The 19573-nt window shown below is 36.8% G+C and overlaps 3 protein-coding genes across 3 annotated transcripts; all 3 read right to left on the reverse strand.

Annotated features, from left to right (window-relative positions):
* Positions 1-468: 468 nt before the first annotated feature.
* Positions 469-2752, reverse strand: LOC133870393 (mogroside IE synthase-like). Its single transcript, XM_062307506.1, has 2 exons — positions 1992-2752; positions 469-1217 (listed from the first exon to the last, which is right to left on the reverse strand). Exons 1-2 carry the CDS (start codon positions 2665-2667, stop codon positions 469-471), a joined length of 1425 nt encoding a protein of 474 aa, XP_062163490.1. The 5' UTR covers positions 2668-2752.
* Positions 2753-4515: 1763 nt separating this feature from the next.
* Positions 4516-11542, reverse strand: LOC133870784 (pyrophosphate--fructose 6-phosphate 1-phosphotransferase subunit alpha). Its single transcript, XM_062308004.1, has 19 exons — positions 11339-11542; positions 10565-10737; positions 10361-10473; positions 9917-9991; positions 9710-9823; positions 9560-9627; positions 9291-9374; positions 8883-8936; positions 8595-8675; positions 8384-8477; positions 8217-8290; positions 7974-8084; positions 7823-7867; positions 7682-7738; positions 6925-7029; positions 6717-6833; positions 6424-6527; positions 5957-6122; positions 4516-4868 (listed from the first exon to the last, which is right to left on the reverse strand). The coding sequence occupies exons 1-19, from the start codon at positions 11426-11428 to the stop codon at positions 4746-4748; spliced, it is 1848 nt and encodes a 615-aa protein (XP_062163988.1). The 5' UTR covers positions 11429-11542; the 3' UTR covers positions 4516-4745.
* Positions 11543-15493: 3951 nt separating this feature from the next.
* LOC133871044 (bZIP transcription factor 60) lies at positions 15494-18818 on the reverse strand. The gene is made up of 3 exons (XM_062308394.1): positions 18195-18818; positions 17475-17698; positions 15494-15866 (listed from the first exon to the last, which is right to left on the reverse strand). The coding sequence occupies exons 1-3, from the start codon at positions 18635-18637 to the stop codon at positions 15628-15630; spliced, it is 906 nt and encodes a 301-aa protein (XP_062164378.1). The 5' UTR covers positions 18638-18818; the 3' UTR covers positions 15494-15627.
* Between the last annotated feature and the right edge of the window lie 755 nt (positions 18819-19573).

Genomic DNA, 19573 nt, shown 5'->3' on the forward strand with positions numbered 1-19573 from the left:
GGTCCCATATTGATTCTTTATTAGTTGAGAATGAACTTTATAAGTGATTATAGAGAACTTTAATTATAACTTAGGCTAGTTCCTTTGAAGTGAAAGTATAGATGTGACTAGTGCGTTCAATGGATCGTTACTCGATACACTTTACTAGAGGATCCGCAACATTTACATTTTTGTATGAAAAGCATATGTCATTACCCTCTTACCAGTAGCTATACTGCCATATATAGATCGAGCCAAGTCTATGATCTTTATATTTTCTTAACAATATAGCATGGGAGATCGATCACCAAGGAAATGCATGCAGATTGGCTGTAATTAATAATGCTAGAGTTTTGCAGCAAAGAAGCTCCCTCTAACTATATTTTTTTCAAGGAGGAGGGAGAATTATGGCCCTTTCCTAGAAAATCTTCACACACAACAGAATTAAAATGAACCAGAAGCAGAACCCAACTTGGAAAAAAAACAATATCAGGTGCCCACTAGTCGAGCAACAATTTCGTTTATATTCTTATCAGAACTTCCACCCTCATCCACTGCCTCCTTGGCAAACTTTTTCCACTGCATAGCATTCTTCTTAATCTCCTGCCCTCTCTCTCCGTGCATGACTTCACTGATGCATCTGTCAATTTCTCCCCTAGTCGCAAGACCTTTCTCATCTACTTTTGGCTGAACACCCACTGCCCAAACTGTCTCCAAAAAATATGCATTAGTCATTTCGTCTAAATACAGTGGCATTCCCACCATTGGCACTCCAAAGCTTATTGCCTCAGCTGTTGAGTTCCATCCGCAATGTGTTACGAAGCATCCAATGGCAGGATGGGCCAACACCTCCAACTGTGGGCACCATGCTACCAACAATCCTTTTGTTGATGTCTCCTCCACAAAGTTATTAGGGAGATTGCTATCTTCGTTTGCCTTCACCACCCACAAGAAGTTGCTGCTAGTTTGCCTTAGGGCCCCTGCCATTTCTGTCATCTGTTCAGCATTCAAACCTGCAGCAGTACTGCCAAATGAAATATACACCACCGAACCAGGTTTCTTTGTGTTAAGCCAACTCATGCAGGTCTCACTGTTTGGCTTATAGAGATTGAAACCATAATCTGCATCATCTTTCACCCTCTTGTCAAGGTAAACAGATGGCACAGTTGGTCCGATGGTCCTAACTACGGGCCAGAGATTGGCCATCCATTTTATAACCTGTATTTTACACACATTTACTTGTCATCAATTATATGATAAATCTGTGTTGATAATGAACTTTAAAACATAAAACTTATGTATGCAAACAGATTGAATTTCAGGCGGATCATTATTCATGATTTTTCAGACTTCCACAACAGATATATATAAAATTTTAATTCACACTGCATTTATAACAGATTCTATGGATTCTTATTAGATTGTGAAGTAATTTTCCATATTCAAGCCGAGCCAGAAGATCAAAATTATTTTCTATATATATATATATATACACAATACATCCATTAATATGCCTGCATACATACTCCTACACGCATGTACATACACATGCACAAGTGATAATTTATTATGGTATTAAAGCAAAGACCTTAAAGTTTAAACTTTGTCTACGTTATTTACCTCTCATTTTAATTAAATATTTTACGTATAGGGGGATCGTGAGTTTGAGTCTAAAGGTGAGGGAGAATGTTAGAATATTAATTAAATAATTAAATTTATCATTTTTTATAGACTTCAAATTTTGGGATAAGTGCGATTTAATACATATATTGAGATGCATCCATATGATAGGGTGGGAGAGTACTGTATATCGAATGCTTTGAGGTCATTTCTACATATGAATCTCTTGCAACTTAAATTACCAGAATTGGATTTTTATTGGACTTCTGGATTAAAGACCATTATCTAATTACTTGTGCCAATCCACTAAAGATCAAATTAAGCAATAATCCTAAAAATTGACTTAAATGCCAAAAAATCAAAGAAAAAGCAAGAGGATAATAGAAAACTACTCTCCTCTTCTTCCAACTTATCAAATGAGTTAAAAATAATCCAATCTGCCTTCTCAATGTTGCTGAATTGGTTCAATATGATTCTGATTATAGGGGGAAAACGTCCTTCAACTGAACCTAATGATGGCAAGTTTGGAATTCCAGGTGGCCGCAATCCAGGCATTGAAAAAGCAGGCACCGGAAGTGGCTCATCAGACATCTCCATATACATCGGGTAGTAGCTTGCAATAGCAGCACAGGATTGTGTGAAGAATGCCGCACCAGAAACACCCAGTTGCTTGGCTATGTTCAGAGCCCAAGGTAAATTAGCATCATACACCAGGCACTTCACAGGGTACTCAGACTTCTCTGCTTTCTTGATGAGATCAGGTAAACAACGTGTGGCGCTTGCCTTAAACCTCTCCAAGAAGCCGATCAACCCACCTGGTCCTGCAAACCCACCTTCAATGCAGTCATCATAAATTGGTTCAAATGCAATCGACCCAGTTCCAGCTTGCATGGAGTTCATGCCAGAGAGTGTCGTGGCTACTGTGATTTTGAGCCCTTTCGAGGCCAAGCGCTTTGAGAGTTGGAGCATTGGATTTATATGGCTTTGTCCATGAAACGGGAAAACCACAACGTGAGCACCGTAAGCTCTCTCTTCCTCCATTTCTGTACTGGATTCTTTCACCTGCATTAATTATTATTTCCTAAGCTGCTCTAAGGCAACGGGAGGCAAAACAAAAATCTGTCCTTTAGCATTTCTATCTGTTAGTTTTAAATTTGTTTTACAAGGTTACAGCGACAATTAAGGAGGAGTCTGTTAGTTTGTATTGCTCTTGGCATGTTAGAGATCTCAGGAGAAGTATACGGAAAGTAGTTCATTCATTTGTGGAGGCCCTTAACTTAATTATCAGATAGCTAGCACGTATTTAGTCGTAGCAGAGGGTAGTTTGCAAAGCATATATCTTCATGCTGTTATTAATAGGCATGATTAAATCAACAATTTTTTGTCGAACTTTTGAAATAATATCACAATTAATACGGAGGCCGCAAAGCAAGCTCTATGAGCCTTGTACTTTCTTTTCTTTTTTTACTTTTATATATTTTAAGTATACACTCGTGAATATATAAAATGGTTAATTATAGAATTTAGTTTTTTTTGGTTAAATAGAGTCTCTAAAGCAGTCCCAGCAGATGATCTATAATCCACTGTATATCTATAATACATAACATAACTTAAAAAACTTCCTCCATCTGATTCGCTAGTTCATATCTAAAATAGATTTGATGGACATTGGTGAACAGTGCGACGCCACACGCATTGTTCACACATGTATGAATATTCTATTATTAAAAGTTTGCACATTTCTCTTTCATTCTCTGCTTTCTCCTTCTTTTTGTTCCTTTTCATTTCCCTACCGACGCCAGACGCCAGCCTCTACCTTTCCATCATCTTCATTGAACGGTTGAAGCATCTTCTGCCGGATCGGTCAAATGAAGGGTAGCGTGAAAATGGGAATTTTGAGAGATTGGAGCAGAGAGATAGACGCCCTGGATCGGTCACGGGGCGGTCGTGTAAGAGGCTGGCAGGGATAGAAGGAAGCGGTTTCGGGCTGGGGAGTCCAGGTCGGGTTAGGTAGAAGACCCAGTACGTTTCGAGACGAAGACGAGGGTTTCGTCGTCGTCGTCGAGGAACTGGGCGTTGAAGTTGATGGAGATGCCATTAGTGAGATGGTGGTCAGAGCTTAGAGTGGCTGTGGGGTCGGTGGAAACCATGGGCCGCCAACGAAGATGATTCATCGTGGGTTGATTTTGATTTTCCGGTGTTTTGATTTTGATTCACCGGTTGGTTGATTTTGATTTTGATTCACCGGTGGGTTAATTTTGATTTTGATTCACTGGTTGGTTGATTTTGATTTTGATTCACCGGTTGGTTGATTTTGATTTTGATTTCCGGTGGGTTGATTTTGATTTTCCGATGGTTGATTTTGATTTTGATTTTCCGGTGGTTGATTTTGATCCGGTGGGTTGATTATGGTGCGGTGAATTATGGTTGAGGTGAAGGACTTCAGATCGTGGAACAGTGCTTAAAAAGCCATTTCCGGTGGGTTTGTGTTGAAGAGTGGGAATGAGGTTTTAACAAAAATAATAAAAAAAATATTAAAAATGATTATTTTAATAAAATAGATATAAATTTAGATAATATGTTGGAGAGTAGTTTTAAAGGTGGTTAGCTATATTAGCCAAAAATGAGTTTTGGTTTGTAGAATAGATTGAAATTTAGATGATCTGCTGGGAGTGGTCTAACATGTTAAAATCTATAACCCTTCTTCGGGGCATTATAAAGATCTACTAGTGCAGTCCACGGACGACACGCGCCGCCTCGATACTAGTCTGTCTAGAAACTACCGAGGCATGTTCTTTTCAAAAACCGGGTGCAATATGGGTATGTCTCAAACTATGCCATTACAGTCAGACACATTGAAGCGTATCAAATAATGTAAAATGCCTGGACGCTATTGATCTCATGGAAGCTTCAAAGCAACAGAAAACATAATCTACCTTTCTATCATAACAAAAACAAAATTTCATCTTTTTCACAACTTGCAATACAATCCTCTCAATTATCTTGCACAAAAAAAAAATAATAAATAAAGTTGATGTCAAAAAGTGAAACTCAGTTCTGCACCTACATTTTCATGATAGGAAGACGACAATTATTTTAGAATTTAAGTACCAAAGTCATCAGAACTGGAATGATAATAACTATGTTTAGAAGGATGTGTTGGATGAAGGTGAAGCCATCACTGAGAGAACGTCTGTCACGGAAGCCATGACGCTCAAAGCTGCTTTCAGAACATCCTGTGAACACCCTGGCTTTACGATGGTTCGCACCTGAAGAGAAAAGAGGAATTCAATGAGAAATTATTTGCAACCAAAATAAATACATGCCAAAATCTGATATTCATCTTATACTACTAGATGTTGATCAGCAAAACTGCAAGTTAGAGAAGGGATAGCATTGGAGAAAAAAATGACTATCTTCTCCTTCCATGGTACACAATGGAATCGAAATCCATTCACCCCACAGGGTACTAAATCCCCAGAAGCTGCAACATCATATCATATGTTATGACCGCATGATTATGCACTTTCAGATCATCCTCTTAAGTCATATATAAGCACAAAATGAACAAAAACCAAGATGTTGCACAGATGATGCAGGCTAAAAGAAACTCAAGGAAACAAGCTCAAATGCCAAAGAAATCATGAAATTATGTTCATATTTCAACGATGGCATATCCCACTCAATGCGAATGCAGCAGGAGATGGGGCGGGCATGAGGCTTAAACCGGATCCTCAACAGGCTACTCCGTACTCAAGTCTTGTTGTAAAATTTCCCTGCAAATGAGAAGTCTCTAGGCTAGACCCCTAACAGGGACGACTGGCTGGGGAAAGAACCCAAAAGCAATAATTGCAGTCGATAGTTTTGAAAAAGAATTTCCATCATGGCCCCAAAGGTCAAGCTGTGTTACTTCCCATATAAGATGTTTTGAGCCCAATTAGGACTAGGGAAAATAACGGTCTATGTATATTGATGCAATTCTTTCAATAGAAAGAACAAAGCTTTAAGCTAATATTTTCAGCTCATAAGGTCTCTGAGGTTTGTGTGACACAACCTTAATAGAAGGTGTAACAAGTTTGTGTGATGCAACCATAGATTCATGAAATTTATAAATCAAATTGAGAATAAATGTGATAGTTGATATACCATAACAAATTGTCATATCACAAGAGAATGCAAGGTTGCAGCACAAAAAACTATCATGTTTGAACATCCCAAAGAATCGAATCCATCAACAGAAAGTGATGGATTACAAAACCTTGCCAAAGGAATGGTTCTTTGCTTTCTCATTTTCATAGCAATGTTCATAGAATGCACGAGTAGAACTACAAATTTGAGACCATAGAATTGTAAGCACCTGGTCAAGATATTGCTGCAGTTTCTTGATGCGGCCCATGTAATCCTGGTCTTCAACACACAGACTTAGAGCCTTAGAATCAGCACCAGGACCATCAAACTGAAGGGGTCCTGGATTTCTGTAGAGGTCATCCATCAAAAATTTTGCTGCATTTTGCCTCAATAGACTGTAACCAAAGCCACCCACCAGTGTAGAACCAGAGTTAAAATAAAATCTAGTGGCACAAAAAATCAACACATAATTCAAGCAAGTTGTGTGGCCAAATTGTGTGTGTGCGCGTGCGCGCGCACGTGTGTGACTGAGAGAGAGAGAGAGAGAGCAAAAATAATCCTAAAATATAAAATAAAAAGAAATCAATTTGAAGAAAATCAAATATCATTTATAACTTTTTATTCTTTATTTCTCTTACATTGTACTAAATACCAACACCAATCAGGCATCTCACGTGCAATCACTAAGAGACTTACTCATATGCTTTGCCTCTCAAGTCCACAGTGGCTGGATGAATAGCAGGTTTTCCTATTGACGTGGCACCTGGACTTTGAGACCAATGCTTCACAGTCATCATTGCCTGATGTTCATCACCAAGTAGTCATAACTGGAGTCAACATTCTCGACAATTGCAAGTATTACCAAAGAAAAGAAAACGCTGGAATGCACTGAACTTGAACTAAAAGACATGAAGGAAAATTACAAAACCCATATTTGTCAATTATTATGGCAGAGAATGCTATAGAAGTACAGAAACAAAGAAACCTACTGTAATTGGAGCAGCACCACAACGCCATTTGTTCACTGGATTCTTAAGGTTGGTTACAGTTGCCATGTAACCATTCAAACCAGCTGCTAAAATATGGTAGCAGATATGCCCAAGAACCTGCAAGGATATGGCCTCAATATTAACATGACAGGAAAATATTAATAGCTAAAAGTCTGAGGAGATAAAGCAACAGCTAGCTTTTCCATACATAGGCATAGTCACAATCAAATTTTGATGGTAGTGATCCCCGAGCCTGATAACCGAAAAAGTGGCAGATAGCATTAAATTTCTTCCCTTTGTATGTGCCTTCTTTCTGTCCAAAACACCAAAGAACATTAGCCACTAAGGGTCTTGTTCTATTAAAAACAACTCAGCATATACAGTTAACTGTAACCAATTATACGTCGGTTCTAATTTTCTTATCTTAAAAGGCAATTAACTGCTGACCTAGAATCATGAATCATATTCATTAAGCATCAAACAAACAATAGTACAGGATAGAATAGAAGTTTGCTCAGAGACCAAAAAAAAAAAAAAGAAGAAGAAGATAGAATAGAAGTCGAACAAGAAAAAGTCTTCAGCCTATTAATGATTAAGCAATGCAAACTTCAATAGAGACAAAATGTCTGAATGACAGCAAAATCTGATACCAGCATAAAAGAAGAGAGAGGCAAGAATAGCAGGAAGGAAGTAATGCACTCAATGGAATTTTGCATTTTGTGCAGAGTGGTTAGGCGCCAAGTGGATGCCAAATCTTTCCCCTAAAGAAATAAAAATGACTCCCTCCTCACATGATCTCAAGTGATTAGGATTTCTCCCATGCACTTTCAATCACGTAAAACACACACAGGGGGAACATCATCTGAGATCTCCCAACCAGTAAAAGGTTACCGGGAAAAGAACAAAGCATGTAAAAAAAATAGGGGGGAAGGGGAAACAATAAAAGAAACAAAAAAAATGTGTACCAGGCGCTTGTTCATTTCGGTCTCCACAAGATGTGCAAAAAGTTTTTCTGTCTCAATCTGTAAAATAAAGAAAAAAGTATATTAAAGATCTTAAAATTTGATGTGTCTTTTTCAAAACAGAAGTATCTAAAGCCTAAATACCTGGGATAATTGTGCAGAGTCATCTGATTCAGGGTAAAGGAGCAGCTGTAACATTCAAAATCTCAATCTTAGAAGGGCCCTATAACTAGTTAACACTAGATACTATTAGTGGAAGACGTCTTTCAATGGGAAGTCTATGGCAAATTCGTACCTGTTTCTTAATAAAGGGTGGCAAAAATTCAAACAAAGCAGATGCCCAGGGTGAAAGTTGAGAAGAAATGTTATCAGAAGAAACACCTTGCCTGAGCAAATTATGAATTTCCTGAGGCACAAAACATTAATATTAAAGCAAGAACACATATTAATAAACTTTTTAATGTCAAATGAAGATACAAAATAAAAGGGAGGGAGAGAGGTGCTGCAAAAGGAATTACTTTTTAACTGCCTAAGTTACCTTCAAAAGGGCATAAATTTCAGGAATGCTTTCTATAAGCCCTTCTGGTAATAAGATGACTCCATGGTTCTTGTCTGGTCCAAATAAAATAGATTAGATGAAAAAAAAAAAAAAACTGAAACTATCAGCATCAATGACATTAGAAGCAACTCAAAACTGTTTCAAACCTTGTCCTGCCCTGGCTTGAACTGCATCACAAATTTGTTTTGTGATATCAAAAAGCGTAAGCTTTAATGCAGCCACCTCCTCCCCAAGAATTACCTGCAAAGTGCATATCAAGTTATACATAGAAAAGAGATATAGAAAAACATAGAAGGTATATTAACAAATTCATGATGACAACATCAAATTAAATAACAACAGAAAAGAAATACTTACCAGATTGGGATGGGACTGTAGAGTGCACTCCAAAGCAACATGTGATGCCTTCCGACCCATAAGTCGGATAAAATAATAATACTGGAACAGAAAAGAAGTTATGGAGACTTTTCAACTGAACAAGATCAAAACAGAAACCAGAGACAAGAGCTTTTTACAAACCAAGAAAAAGAAAATTATGGCATAGCAAGATCAATAATCATACTCTAATAATCTACCATCAAAATTAAATTGAAACTACCAGTTCATTCACGAGGAATCAGAATAAGGGAACTAGATATCCATTACCTTCTCTGCGGAGAGTGCATCAGTGCAAACATTGCTGATGAGCTGGGAATTGACCTGAAAAGAAAATTCAATTCTCATCCTCAAGTTTCTTAGGTAACACGTAATCTCATAACATAATCTTGCAACTCCATCAAAAAAATGAGATTTAGCAACCAAGTGTACAACAGGTGTTGGAAAAGAAATAATATCAACAAGCAAATCGTATAACATCAAACAATGTGCTGCACACACACACACACACACCATGTGCCCAGGCTCTAGTTGCATGTAATCTCAAAGCAATAAGAAACAAAACTAAAAAAGGAAAGGGAAGCAAATTTGTAATTATCTGCAATTATCAAATCTCCATGCACAACATGGAGCACTTTCTTAAAATTACAAGTATACCATCAACTTCATCTGACATACCTTACATATTGTATCAAAACCAACATTAGTTTCCACGAACTGGTTCTTAAGATCTCCATTCAGAGTAACAGGTACACCAACCACCTGTGAAATTCATAAAAGTTCAATCAATAGACTGTGGTAGGACAAAGATATATGGTTAAATAAATTTACACAAGCTAAAAGGTATAGAACTGCAACAGAAGAGTTAAAAAAATTTAATTATCTGGAGACAACTACCTATAAATATCACTTGAGTATTTCATAAAAAAAAATCACATGCATAGTACCTTTGTTGTGCATTTTGCTTCAGCAAATGTTTCTGCAAGCTGAGCAGCATCTGTGTTTGATGTCACGCCTTCAAGGATACCAAACATTCATATTCACTAACTTCCAGTTAAAAATATATATGTTAACTTTAAAAAAATCACTTCCTTTACCTCCTATAATGACAAGGCCATCCAATTTCAAATCTTTGCATGCATTTAGGGCAGCATTAACTTGCTCGATTGTTCTAATTTGATCTTTTGTCCGTCCCAGCAAATCATAACCACCTAGTGAAGCAGAACCAAATTATACAGTTCATAAGGTTCAAAGTGTGATAATTTAGTATCTGTTCATGACAATTTCCTTGTACCACCACCTACCTTGATTTTTGTAGGTTGAAAGAATGTCATCTGTTATCTCAAGAGTTTTCTTTGCAAATAAACCTTCTGAACCACCTGTTTACAGTTGCAAAGGTATTGGCTTAAGTAACTAACATTTTTTTTAACGAGAAAATGCACACAACATACTCTCATATGTCAACCAAAGTGACAACAAAGCATATTGCAGACAGGCAACATAAGCACAGGTTTCTGAAAAATCTATGTTTTAATATGAAGAATTTGCACAACCAAACACCTTGAAAAAATCATAGAGAAAGAATAAAAAAAAAGTACATCGGGGCTGATTATAGATATCCAGATGTATGTATACATAGGTGGATAAAAACACATGTCCGACGCAATCACAAACATGCATACCAATTTATAAAACAACAAGAAGAGAGGAAAAAAAAAAAAATCCCTCCAATAGAAAATGCAGCTTACCTAGAAATCCAAGTAAAGTACTATTGGGGTTGTGAATTTTAAGAGCATTATGAAGACCCCAAATAACATTATGTCCTCCAGGAGATTGTCTCCCACAAAAGACTATTCCCACCCTGTAAAAATACAACACATTAGACAATAAGATGTAATGATAATAGAACAAACGTAAATGGAATGACAATAAAATTACAATCAGATGTGCACCTCATAGCCGGATGCTCAGATATAATCTGAGCATCTGGGACTTTTGCAGTTTTCCTGAGAAAGTGAGCCAAAGGCTGACCGTAAGTGTGTGGGAAATATCGGCTTATCATGTGGAAATCATTGGGGTCTACCGCTGTTGTTGTATCACCAAATTCAACCCTGACAGTAGTTCCCTGTATAATGACAAATGTTTGATCAACTCAGTGATAACTCCAACCCTTCTAAGAACTAAATTATGAACCACACTTCTAATCTTTCATATAACGCATATCCCATTTATATTCGAAACAATTGTGGAAAAGAGTGTCAAAAAAAAAAAAACACCCATTTATTTGTTTTACTAAGTCCCGAAGGAACATTCTGAATGTTCCACGCCCAAACAATAAGAATATTATTTTAATCAAGACTCCCCTTTTGTGTCCCATAATAAAACAGCAGTTTGCGGGGGAAAAAGAAAAAAAGAAGCATTTGATCAGAAATTCCAAGGTCATCTCAACTACATGAGTAAAAGTCGTAAAACGATTGCAATGATTTTTGCACGATAGAGTAACAACCAAACACACATGAACCAAAAGAGAGTGGCAGTGAACAACAACAGATCGAATCAAACACCCAATCCATTCTTTTGCACGATAGCAGATCTGGGCAACAATCGGATCCCGTATTTTATCAAACACATAGAGAGCGACCCAGAGTGAATTAAACAACAATCTCAATTAACTCAGCAATATTTGTTAAGTGTAGGTAATAGAGGTAGAGAGAGTAGAGAGGGACCTGGAGACAAGGAGGGATTTCAGGTTCGTAGTGAGATCGAGATTTTTGGAGGTCAGAGAGTTCTCTGGGAATGCCGTAGTCTGAATCCATCGACAATTTCTTGTGCTCTGTGTTTGCGTCGTCGTTGTTGTTGTTGGCTGTTGCTTTGAACAACTACTACTGTGAGTGGGTTGGGCTTCAAGAGACCGTTTATATAGCGGGGAAAGGAAAGGACTGGGCGATACAACCAACCGAAGGGCCGCCGGTTTGGTCTTTCGCCTTCTCTCGCTTGTTATTTACGAAACTGCCATGGATTCTTCTCGGGACGACGGATTTGCCCTCTTGTTGTAATCTTCTTCTGGATTGGATCTTTGTATTTATTCCTTGAGATCCTTTTCAGCAGGTATCCACTGAAGTTCACATATCCTTTTCATAGTTACGATTATTATTTGATTGCCATCTTCCATGTTATATCAAATATTTTTTTACCATATTTGTCCCCAAACCCCACTTTTTTTTCTTTCTTTTTTTTTAATTATTTTTTTTTATCGAATTGGATGGTATATCCTTATTCTATAAATATTTTACCATACTGAAGCGGTAGGTCTAATAATCTTAAATAAGTCATTATTAAAAAATAATAATGCTACATATTACAAAAATATCTCACAAATACTTTACAAATCTAGCATGACAAGGTTTAGTAGTCGTTGGATCGTAAAATAACAGGGGATGAGAAATGCTATATACTGTCCAAGTATTCATCTTTCATCTATTAAAGCTGATGTGGCGTGATTCTTCCCATATCATTTGGCGGATGAAAGGTGAAGGGTTGGTTAGTATATATTATTTATTTATGAGTAGGGCATCTCCGTAATTTAGTTATAAGCCCAATAAACATCTTTTGTACAAAAATAAAAAATAAAAAATTATATAAAATAACTTGGATACAATATTACATCTGCTTTGACTTTGTTGGTTCTAGGATATGGAAAGAATATTAAGAAATTTTTTCACCCATGGTTTCCATTATTTTTACTAGTTGCCCAGGCCCCAAGTATTAATGAAAAGGCAACAATTTATATTGTAACAAAAATGAAAACAAATACTATGGGCGGGTGTGGATTTGAAGATTGACTCACTGAGTCTTATAGTGGTTTAAGGGAGATCAAATCCACAACGGATAGAACCTTCCTTCAGAACCGACCAACAACTTGTTTGTAACTATTTTCGTCCAGGCAACTTCTAGTGCAATTGTAAAAGCCACAAATTGTGACTTTGCACGCAGTGGCTGACCAGGCTTGTAAAAATGGAGGGATCAAATTGATAAAAAAAAAAATTTAGAGGGTAAAAATAAAAAATTTAGGGGGTAAAATTTTTAATTTTTTAATTTTTTTTGAAAAAAAAAAATTTTTAGGGGAAATTTTGGGGCTTGGGGGGTCAGGCCCCCCTAGCCCCAATGTAGGACCGCCCCTGTTTGCACGGTAAAATTTTTATAAATGGATATGGCAAAGTGAAATGAAAGATTCCTTTTGAAATTATGATTTTGTTTTAGGACATAAATTTCTTACGAACAGAAAATTTTATACAATCTATGTATGAGATTAAATAATATATACATCATTTGTAAAATTTAATTTTGATCATAAGATAAATCATTTTTATTTTATTTGAAATGGAGACCGGGTTAGCTCAATAGGTAGGCCGCTTAGGCCATTACCTAAGGCCGCCGAGAGAAAAAAAAGAAAGAAAAAAAAAAAGGAAGAGGAGGAGAAGGATGCCTTAAAATTGTGAGTTTATTTTATTTCTTCTCATTTTAGAGTTTCAACAATTTGTAACTTATATATTCTGTGTGACAATTTTGTATTTTAATGGTTCATCTCTATGACTCTATGCCACAATTATTATAGATTCTAAATAATAGAACCAAATAAAAACACAATTAGTAAAATAACAACAATAAAATTTAAATAAAATTATAATGTAGAAATTTAAATAAAATTTTGTTTAATTAATTTTATATATATATATATAAAAATGTGTTTTACTTAGAATTATCGTATTAGAATTCAAAATTGGTCGAATAATGGAGAGGGTGGAGGCCAAATTATATACAAATAGCGAGCTGAGCGGAGGATGAGGTCTCACCCTGATGCACATTCGCTTGGAATATGCTGCCCAAGGACATGGTTGTAAATTCAAAGAAAGCTCACTTGACTTACCAAACAATGTAACTTTTATATAGAAACGCTGGGTGTATCTCTTACCTAACGCTCCACCTAAGCTTTTCACAGATTCATGAGAGCTACAAGTCTTTCTTCTTTTTCTTTTTTTCTTTTTTCTTTTTTTTTTTTTTTTTTCAGAGCTACAAGTCTTCAGCGCAGGCATGGCCGATTTTTTTTTGTTTTTCCATGGAACACGGCCTCGGACTCCGACTTTCGATCCAAAAAATAAAGAGAGAAAAAATCAATTTTATAGTTAAGACTTTGAATTGACAAATCTCATATTGCGGGCAGGTATGGTTAGATCTCTCTAAAACGTTGGTCCAGCTTACCTAACCTGGTATTGGTAGGAGCATAATTCAACGACTGTGAAAGAGAGTGAAATGACACCCAAACCATATGGGCAGTGTCCAGGGCATTAATGTATGTGTATATACATACATTATTAGTGTTTAGTTCATAAACTAATATATTAGTTCATTAGTACTTAGTATATAACAATATGACACATTGCACATCGTTAACATATCCCAGACAATTATGTTTAGTAAAGACTTGGGCTTTCAACACATCATTTTAAAAGAAGACGCGCTTCAAATGATAAATGTTATGAATTCTATAAGATGTAGTTTTTGTATATATAAATAGCTAATAAAGAGACGCATGGATAACTATTGCGTCAATGTCTAGTTGCTATAGATTGCACACATTCACCGGGAGGCAACTTATGTAACACGTGGCTTAGCTAAGGGCACAGTTAAACAAGTCATAGATGATATTTGATTGGAAGAAATTTTGAGTTACATGTGCGATGTTGTTTTGTTAGAGTAATATGGTCTATTTTCTTGACCAATGAATGAAAGTATGATTAAATTTTGTTAAAAAAATGAATAATTATATACTATACTTATATTATAGTTAATTATTTATAGGATATGCTAGACTTACTATTTGCTCACATTATACATATACTATAGTTCATACTCTCTAGTTATATATAATAACATATTGTTACCTATAGAATATAATTATATACTCTATTGCATAATATGCCTTGTATAGTCACATAATTATATGTTTATAATATAGATAAATGTATAAAGGTTATTCACAAACTCGAGCTTGAACTCCACTAAAAAAATTAATAGCTATCTTGAGCTCAAATTGAGCTAAACTTGCCAAGTACCCTGCTCGGCTCAAATGATATTTTTAACAAGAGCTTGAGCTTAGCCAAGCTTCCAACGAGCCAAATTTGATACATTTCATAGCTCAATTTAAATATACTTCCTAATAAACGAGCCAGTTTTAAAATCTTAAAAGTTTGAATCGACTCAACCCTAACAATGAACGAATGAAAGAATTTCAGTGGATCGAGGGTTCTATGTCCCTCACAAGTTTTCTGCCATAATCCCCCAAACTTTTGACAATTTTCCAAATACCAAAATGGATTTTTTTTTTTAAAAAAAAAAAAGAAAAAGAAAAGAGAAGAGAAGAGAAAAGAAGAGAATAAGGACCGGAGAGTAACTCACCCGCCAGTGACGCGGGCAGTTCCAGGCCAAAAGAAGCAATCCCCACATTCTCTCCTTTAACATTGGAGAAAGGGGCCGTCAGTCTCTTTTTCTTTTTCCAAGTAATTAGAATCTAGGATTTAGAGATGGGGATGTGTTAATGAAGAAAATATCACGCAAAGAACACGGTGATATATTTGGTTAGAGGGAGAGAGTGCCTACTCCATGCCGTCAACATGGGGCTACAGATATCATGGTTATATACATCGAGAATTCATTTTGGAAAATGATTTTGAAACTTCAACATGTGAACAAAGTGTAGGAGGACAAAACCAGCAATGAAAACCCACAAAGGCCTCAAAAAGTGGGGAACCATGCCTTAGTAACGCAAACAAGAAATTCTTCACCCCAACACGAAACAACCATAAAGAAACATGCGAGCAAAATAGAGAAACCAGCATGTCCGTTACTTTATATTTATCATAAGTCATAACTCCACTACATTCTTAACACCTTAACACCAAAATAGAGATAAGCATTGAACATATAATAAAAGAAGATGAAAGTCCTTCCCAAAAACTCAAAGAACAAGGTAACTCGGTTTCATCTTGGTCCTTGAAGCTTTGCATCTCCTAGTCTTTACAACAGATTGGGCCATCAAGTATCCAAAAATCTTACTTCTTGCCCCTCTTACTCCTGGATTTTTCTTTCCCACGTTTTCCAGTGGAACTCTTCCCAGAATTAACTGGGGCATTGTGGGCAGGGTGAAAAGGCACATGATGCCCAGGAACCAAAGCAGGGAACCCAACAGCAGGGATTCTGCAAAACCATGGTCAACGTTATCCAATTCGTCCAAAAAAACAAAAGACCAGAGCATAATTGAAGGGCCATCAAATAGACACAGAAACCAACTTTGTCAAAGCATAATGGCAACAATAGAATGATAACCCATTTCCATAATTACCAGCCTAAAGTATGGTAATTCCACTAAACTTTGCAAGAACAGGCACAGCAACCTCTCTTACAAGGAATGCTCACTAGGAATTAATGTTAGTAGTGTTAAACTATATATAGAGCCTGATTAATCAACCCAACATGGGAACACGTGTTAGTCGCATGACTAGATGTACAAAGAATGCCCAACTAGTTTGTACACGCCCATGTGAAGTCCAAACTTATAGTACATGAGTAATGATATTTTTACATCTCCTATACATCTCTTGTACATCTCATTTTTAAATCTACCTTTGAATTTATGTAACTCACATTGGGCCCTACAAATTTAATGGTAGATTTGAAACTTGATTGTATGTAGATGTACAAGAGATGTATAGGAGAGGTAACTATATCATTTCTCATAGTACATAGCCAACCCATGAGAGACGTGACTGACAGCTGGATCAAACAATTCAAGACTACTGAATTAGGAATGGAAGAGATGCTCAGCAAGGCTATAATTTTCTTGGAAAAAAAAAGGATTGGGTTGAGAGTAATTTGGTCAAGATGAAGTGCTGTGAAGGAATGTTGCGACTTCAGTTTACATCCAGCAGATTCCAAATGTGCAATGACGAATTTAATAAGATAATAATTTCTACATGTTCCAAGTTTGCTGAGCAAAAAACTAACAGATGTCCATGCATCATGTTATTATATGCCAATTCTTATTGAAAATATTTGGTACCATGTTACTATAGGCCAATTCTTATTAATAGTAATTCATTTTTTTTTCTTTGCTTTTATTAGCCCTAAGACTTCTTTTTCCCCCACTCGGAAATAAATAGTCTCAACATTGAGATAGGTAGTTGCAAAGCATACCCAGTAAGATTTAAAAAAAGAAGAAGAAAGGACTCATTTGAAGCTCTCATTAAGACAGGTGCAGATGACCAAATTTTCAGGGCGTTCAACATGCCTAGCTACTTGCTCAACTTTATTCACAAACCTGACCATCCAACTTTGAACCAAAGAGTCCTCCCAACAAGCTAAAGGTGTGGAGAACCCAGTCAATTCGATGAATTTTGCAAAAGGTAAAGAAGGCAGGTTCAAGAAGCAGTGAGCTAACTCAACGACTTTAGCCTATTTGTTTTTTTAATAACAGAAAATAAGAAATAGACACATGTTATTTCAGTATTACATCTCCCATGAGAGATAAGTGAAATTAAGATGTTTAAGTCAACTTGGTCAACTCCAAAGCCAAACACAGGCAATTACAAGTTCAAACAGCACTACCTAGCTCAACTCAGTCTATACAATAGTTTAGCTGCCCAATTCACTAAGCAGTTATACATGCCCGAATACCAATAGTGGTCCCATATTTCTCATAGGGTTGAAGCAAAATCAACAATAATATATAAGAGAGAGAGGGGGAGAAGAAGAAGAGAAGGAAAAAGAAAAAGAAAAAACAAGGGCAAGATGGTTTAAGATCCATACCCAACAAGAGCACAGCAGACTCCTGCTTGGTCATGGGGGCACCAAATGCATTGCCCGATTGCAAACTAAGCCGTAAAGCTTGATTCTCTGCATAACAGCACTGAAGCAGACGCCCCAGTCTCCTGCATTCCGCTTCTAGATACCTACTCTTCATCTCAAGATCCCCCACGTACATCTTTTTCCTCTCCCTCGATCTCACCGCAGCATCCCTATTTCTCAGCTGCCTGAAAAAATTCAGGTCCACCCATCATCACATGCAACTCTTGAAAACTCTTTATAAGACGCAGATCAAGTTCAAATGGGATACATGAAAGAAATAGAACTCCTTATTACTTGCCCATTGCGACAAAGTCTACAAAGGACCAACGAGAATCAGAACATATCAGTGGAGGATGTGAAAGATCAGGCACCCATCTTAGAAAACTTTAATTAGAGATTACAACACTAACGAAAGCTTTAATTAAAGATTATTTTTTCTGATTGCAACCACCTAACGAAAAACACCAATACATTAATTCCTGAAAACAACGATCACACCAAATTAGAGATCATTTTTTCCTGAGGATCACACAGTAAGCCAATGTTTAATTTTAGATAACTACGCAAAAACTTCTATTCTAATAAAGTATCCATAAATCTAGCTCAAAACCCTATAATAGGTTTATAAAAAGTCACTTTTTCTTCTCTGATTTAGATAAAATTTGAATGAACTAGTGGTACCTTCTTCGTTTCTTGGAGTGGGGATCATCAGCATCATCTTGACTGTGACAATCTTTATCGTTGTTGAGCACGTTCTCTTTCCCCCAATCACCGTTTCCGTCATCGGAAGCAGTGGAAGAGTCCTTGTCGACCTCGCCGGAAACCTCCCCGGGCGAGTCCAAAAGCACATCCGCCAAAAAGTTATCACAGAACTCCTTGCTGGGCTCTGCCGAGACCTTCTCGTCGTCATCGTCTTTCATCAGGATGGTCTCGATCTCGCCGATCCACGACGAGACCGGACCCGGGGACGGGTTCGACAAGGCCTCGGCGGATGATGAGTCGGTGAGAACAGGGGATTCGATCGGAAAAAGAGAATTCGTGCCCTCCGGTAGTTCATCGAAGAGGCTCCCCCAATCGATTCTTCCAATAAAGTCTTCGTCCTCTGGGAAATCAGGATCTTCCATAACCCAATAATTAATTAGATAAAAGAGGAACACTAAAATCTAAGCGAACCGAAATATACACAGAAAAACAAACAAAAAAAAATGAAGGAAAAAATTTAATAAAAAGCGAGGGAGAGGGAATTCATGGAAGGAGAAGGCTGTTTGTTGTGAAGAACGTGTTCCCAGTATATATGTTCGCACCTAAAAACGCGTGGTGGGCTGGTTTTCTTCGTCCGCAAGGATTAAGGAAAAGCGAAGACTGGAGACTAGTTCCCATAGACTCGCGCTGTTGTCCCGCCACGTGTGGTGGACCCAGAGAATCGCACTGTGATATGCTGACGTGGACGCGTTGAAGCTTGGTTGCACGAGGTGAAAACTTATCGGTCAGCAGAGGATCTTAAGGCGTGCGCGATGCTGTCACTCAACCAATAGAATCGCGCTAACTGGGGGACGTGGCATCCAAGTGAGGAGAAACGTGGAGAGGACGATTTGATTTTCCTTTTTTTTATTCTTTTTCCTTATGAAGCACCGCCTGGATCCCAGTACTCGACTACCAGGTCCTCTACCTACTCCATGGCTCACACTTAGAGCAATTACATTTTTCTTTCTATTTTAATTAGAAATTATTATTTTTAATTATCTACTTTTTAAAGCACGTACTTTCTACTCTCTAATTTAATTATCTATTTTTACTGCTTCATTTAAGAGGTAAAAGAATGATTAAAAAAAAAAAAAAAATTACATTTAGTGGTGAGCATTGTAATGAATCACCATTTTTTATTTTTTATTTTTTGGTTAAAGTAGCTAATCTTTGGCTATCTGGTTTAGAAAGAATTCTTCATGTTTCTTTACATGTTTTTGGCTCCACAATTTTAAAAGCCATTAATTTTAAAAAAAATCTAAAAAAGTAGAAACGTTTTTTTCCCTCAAAATAATTGGAAAGGAGGCGTTAACTTT

This window comes from Alnus glutinosa, chromosome 6 (assembly GCF_958979055.1).
Source record: "Alnus glutinosa chromosome 6, dhAlnGlut1.1, whole genome shotgun sequence".
Taxonomy (NCBI): Eukaryota; Viridiplantae; Streptophyta; class Magnoliopsida; order Fagales; family Betulaceae; genus Alnus; species Alnus glutinosa.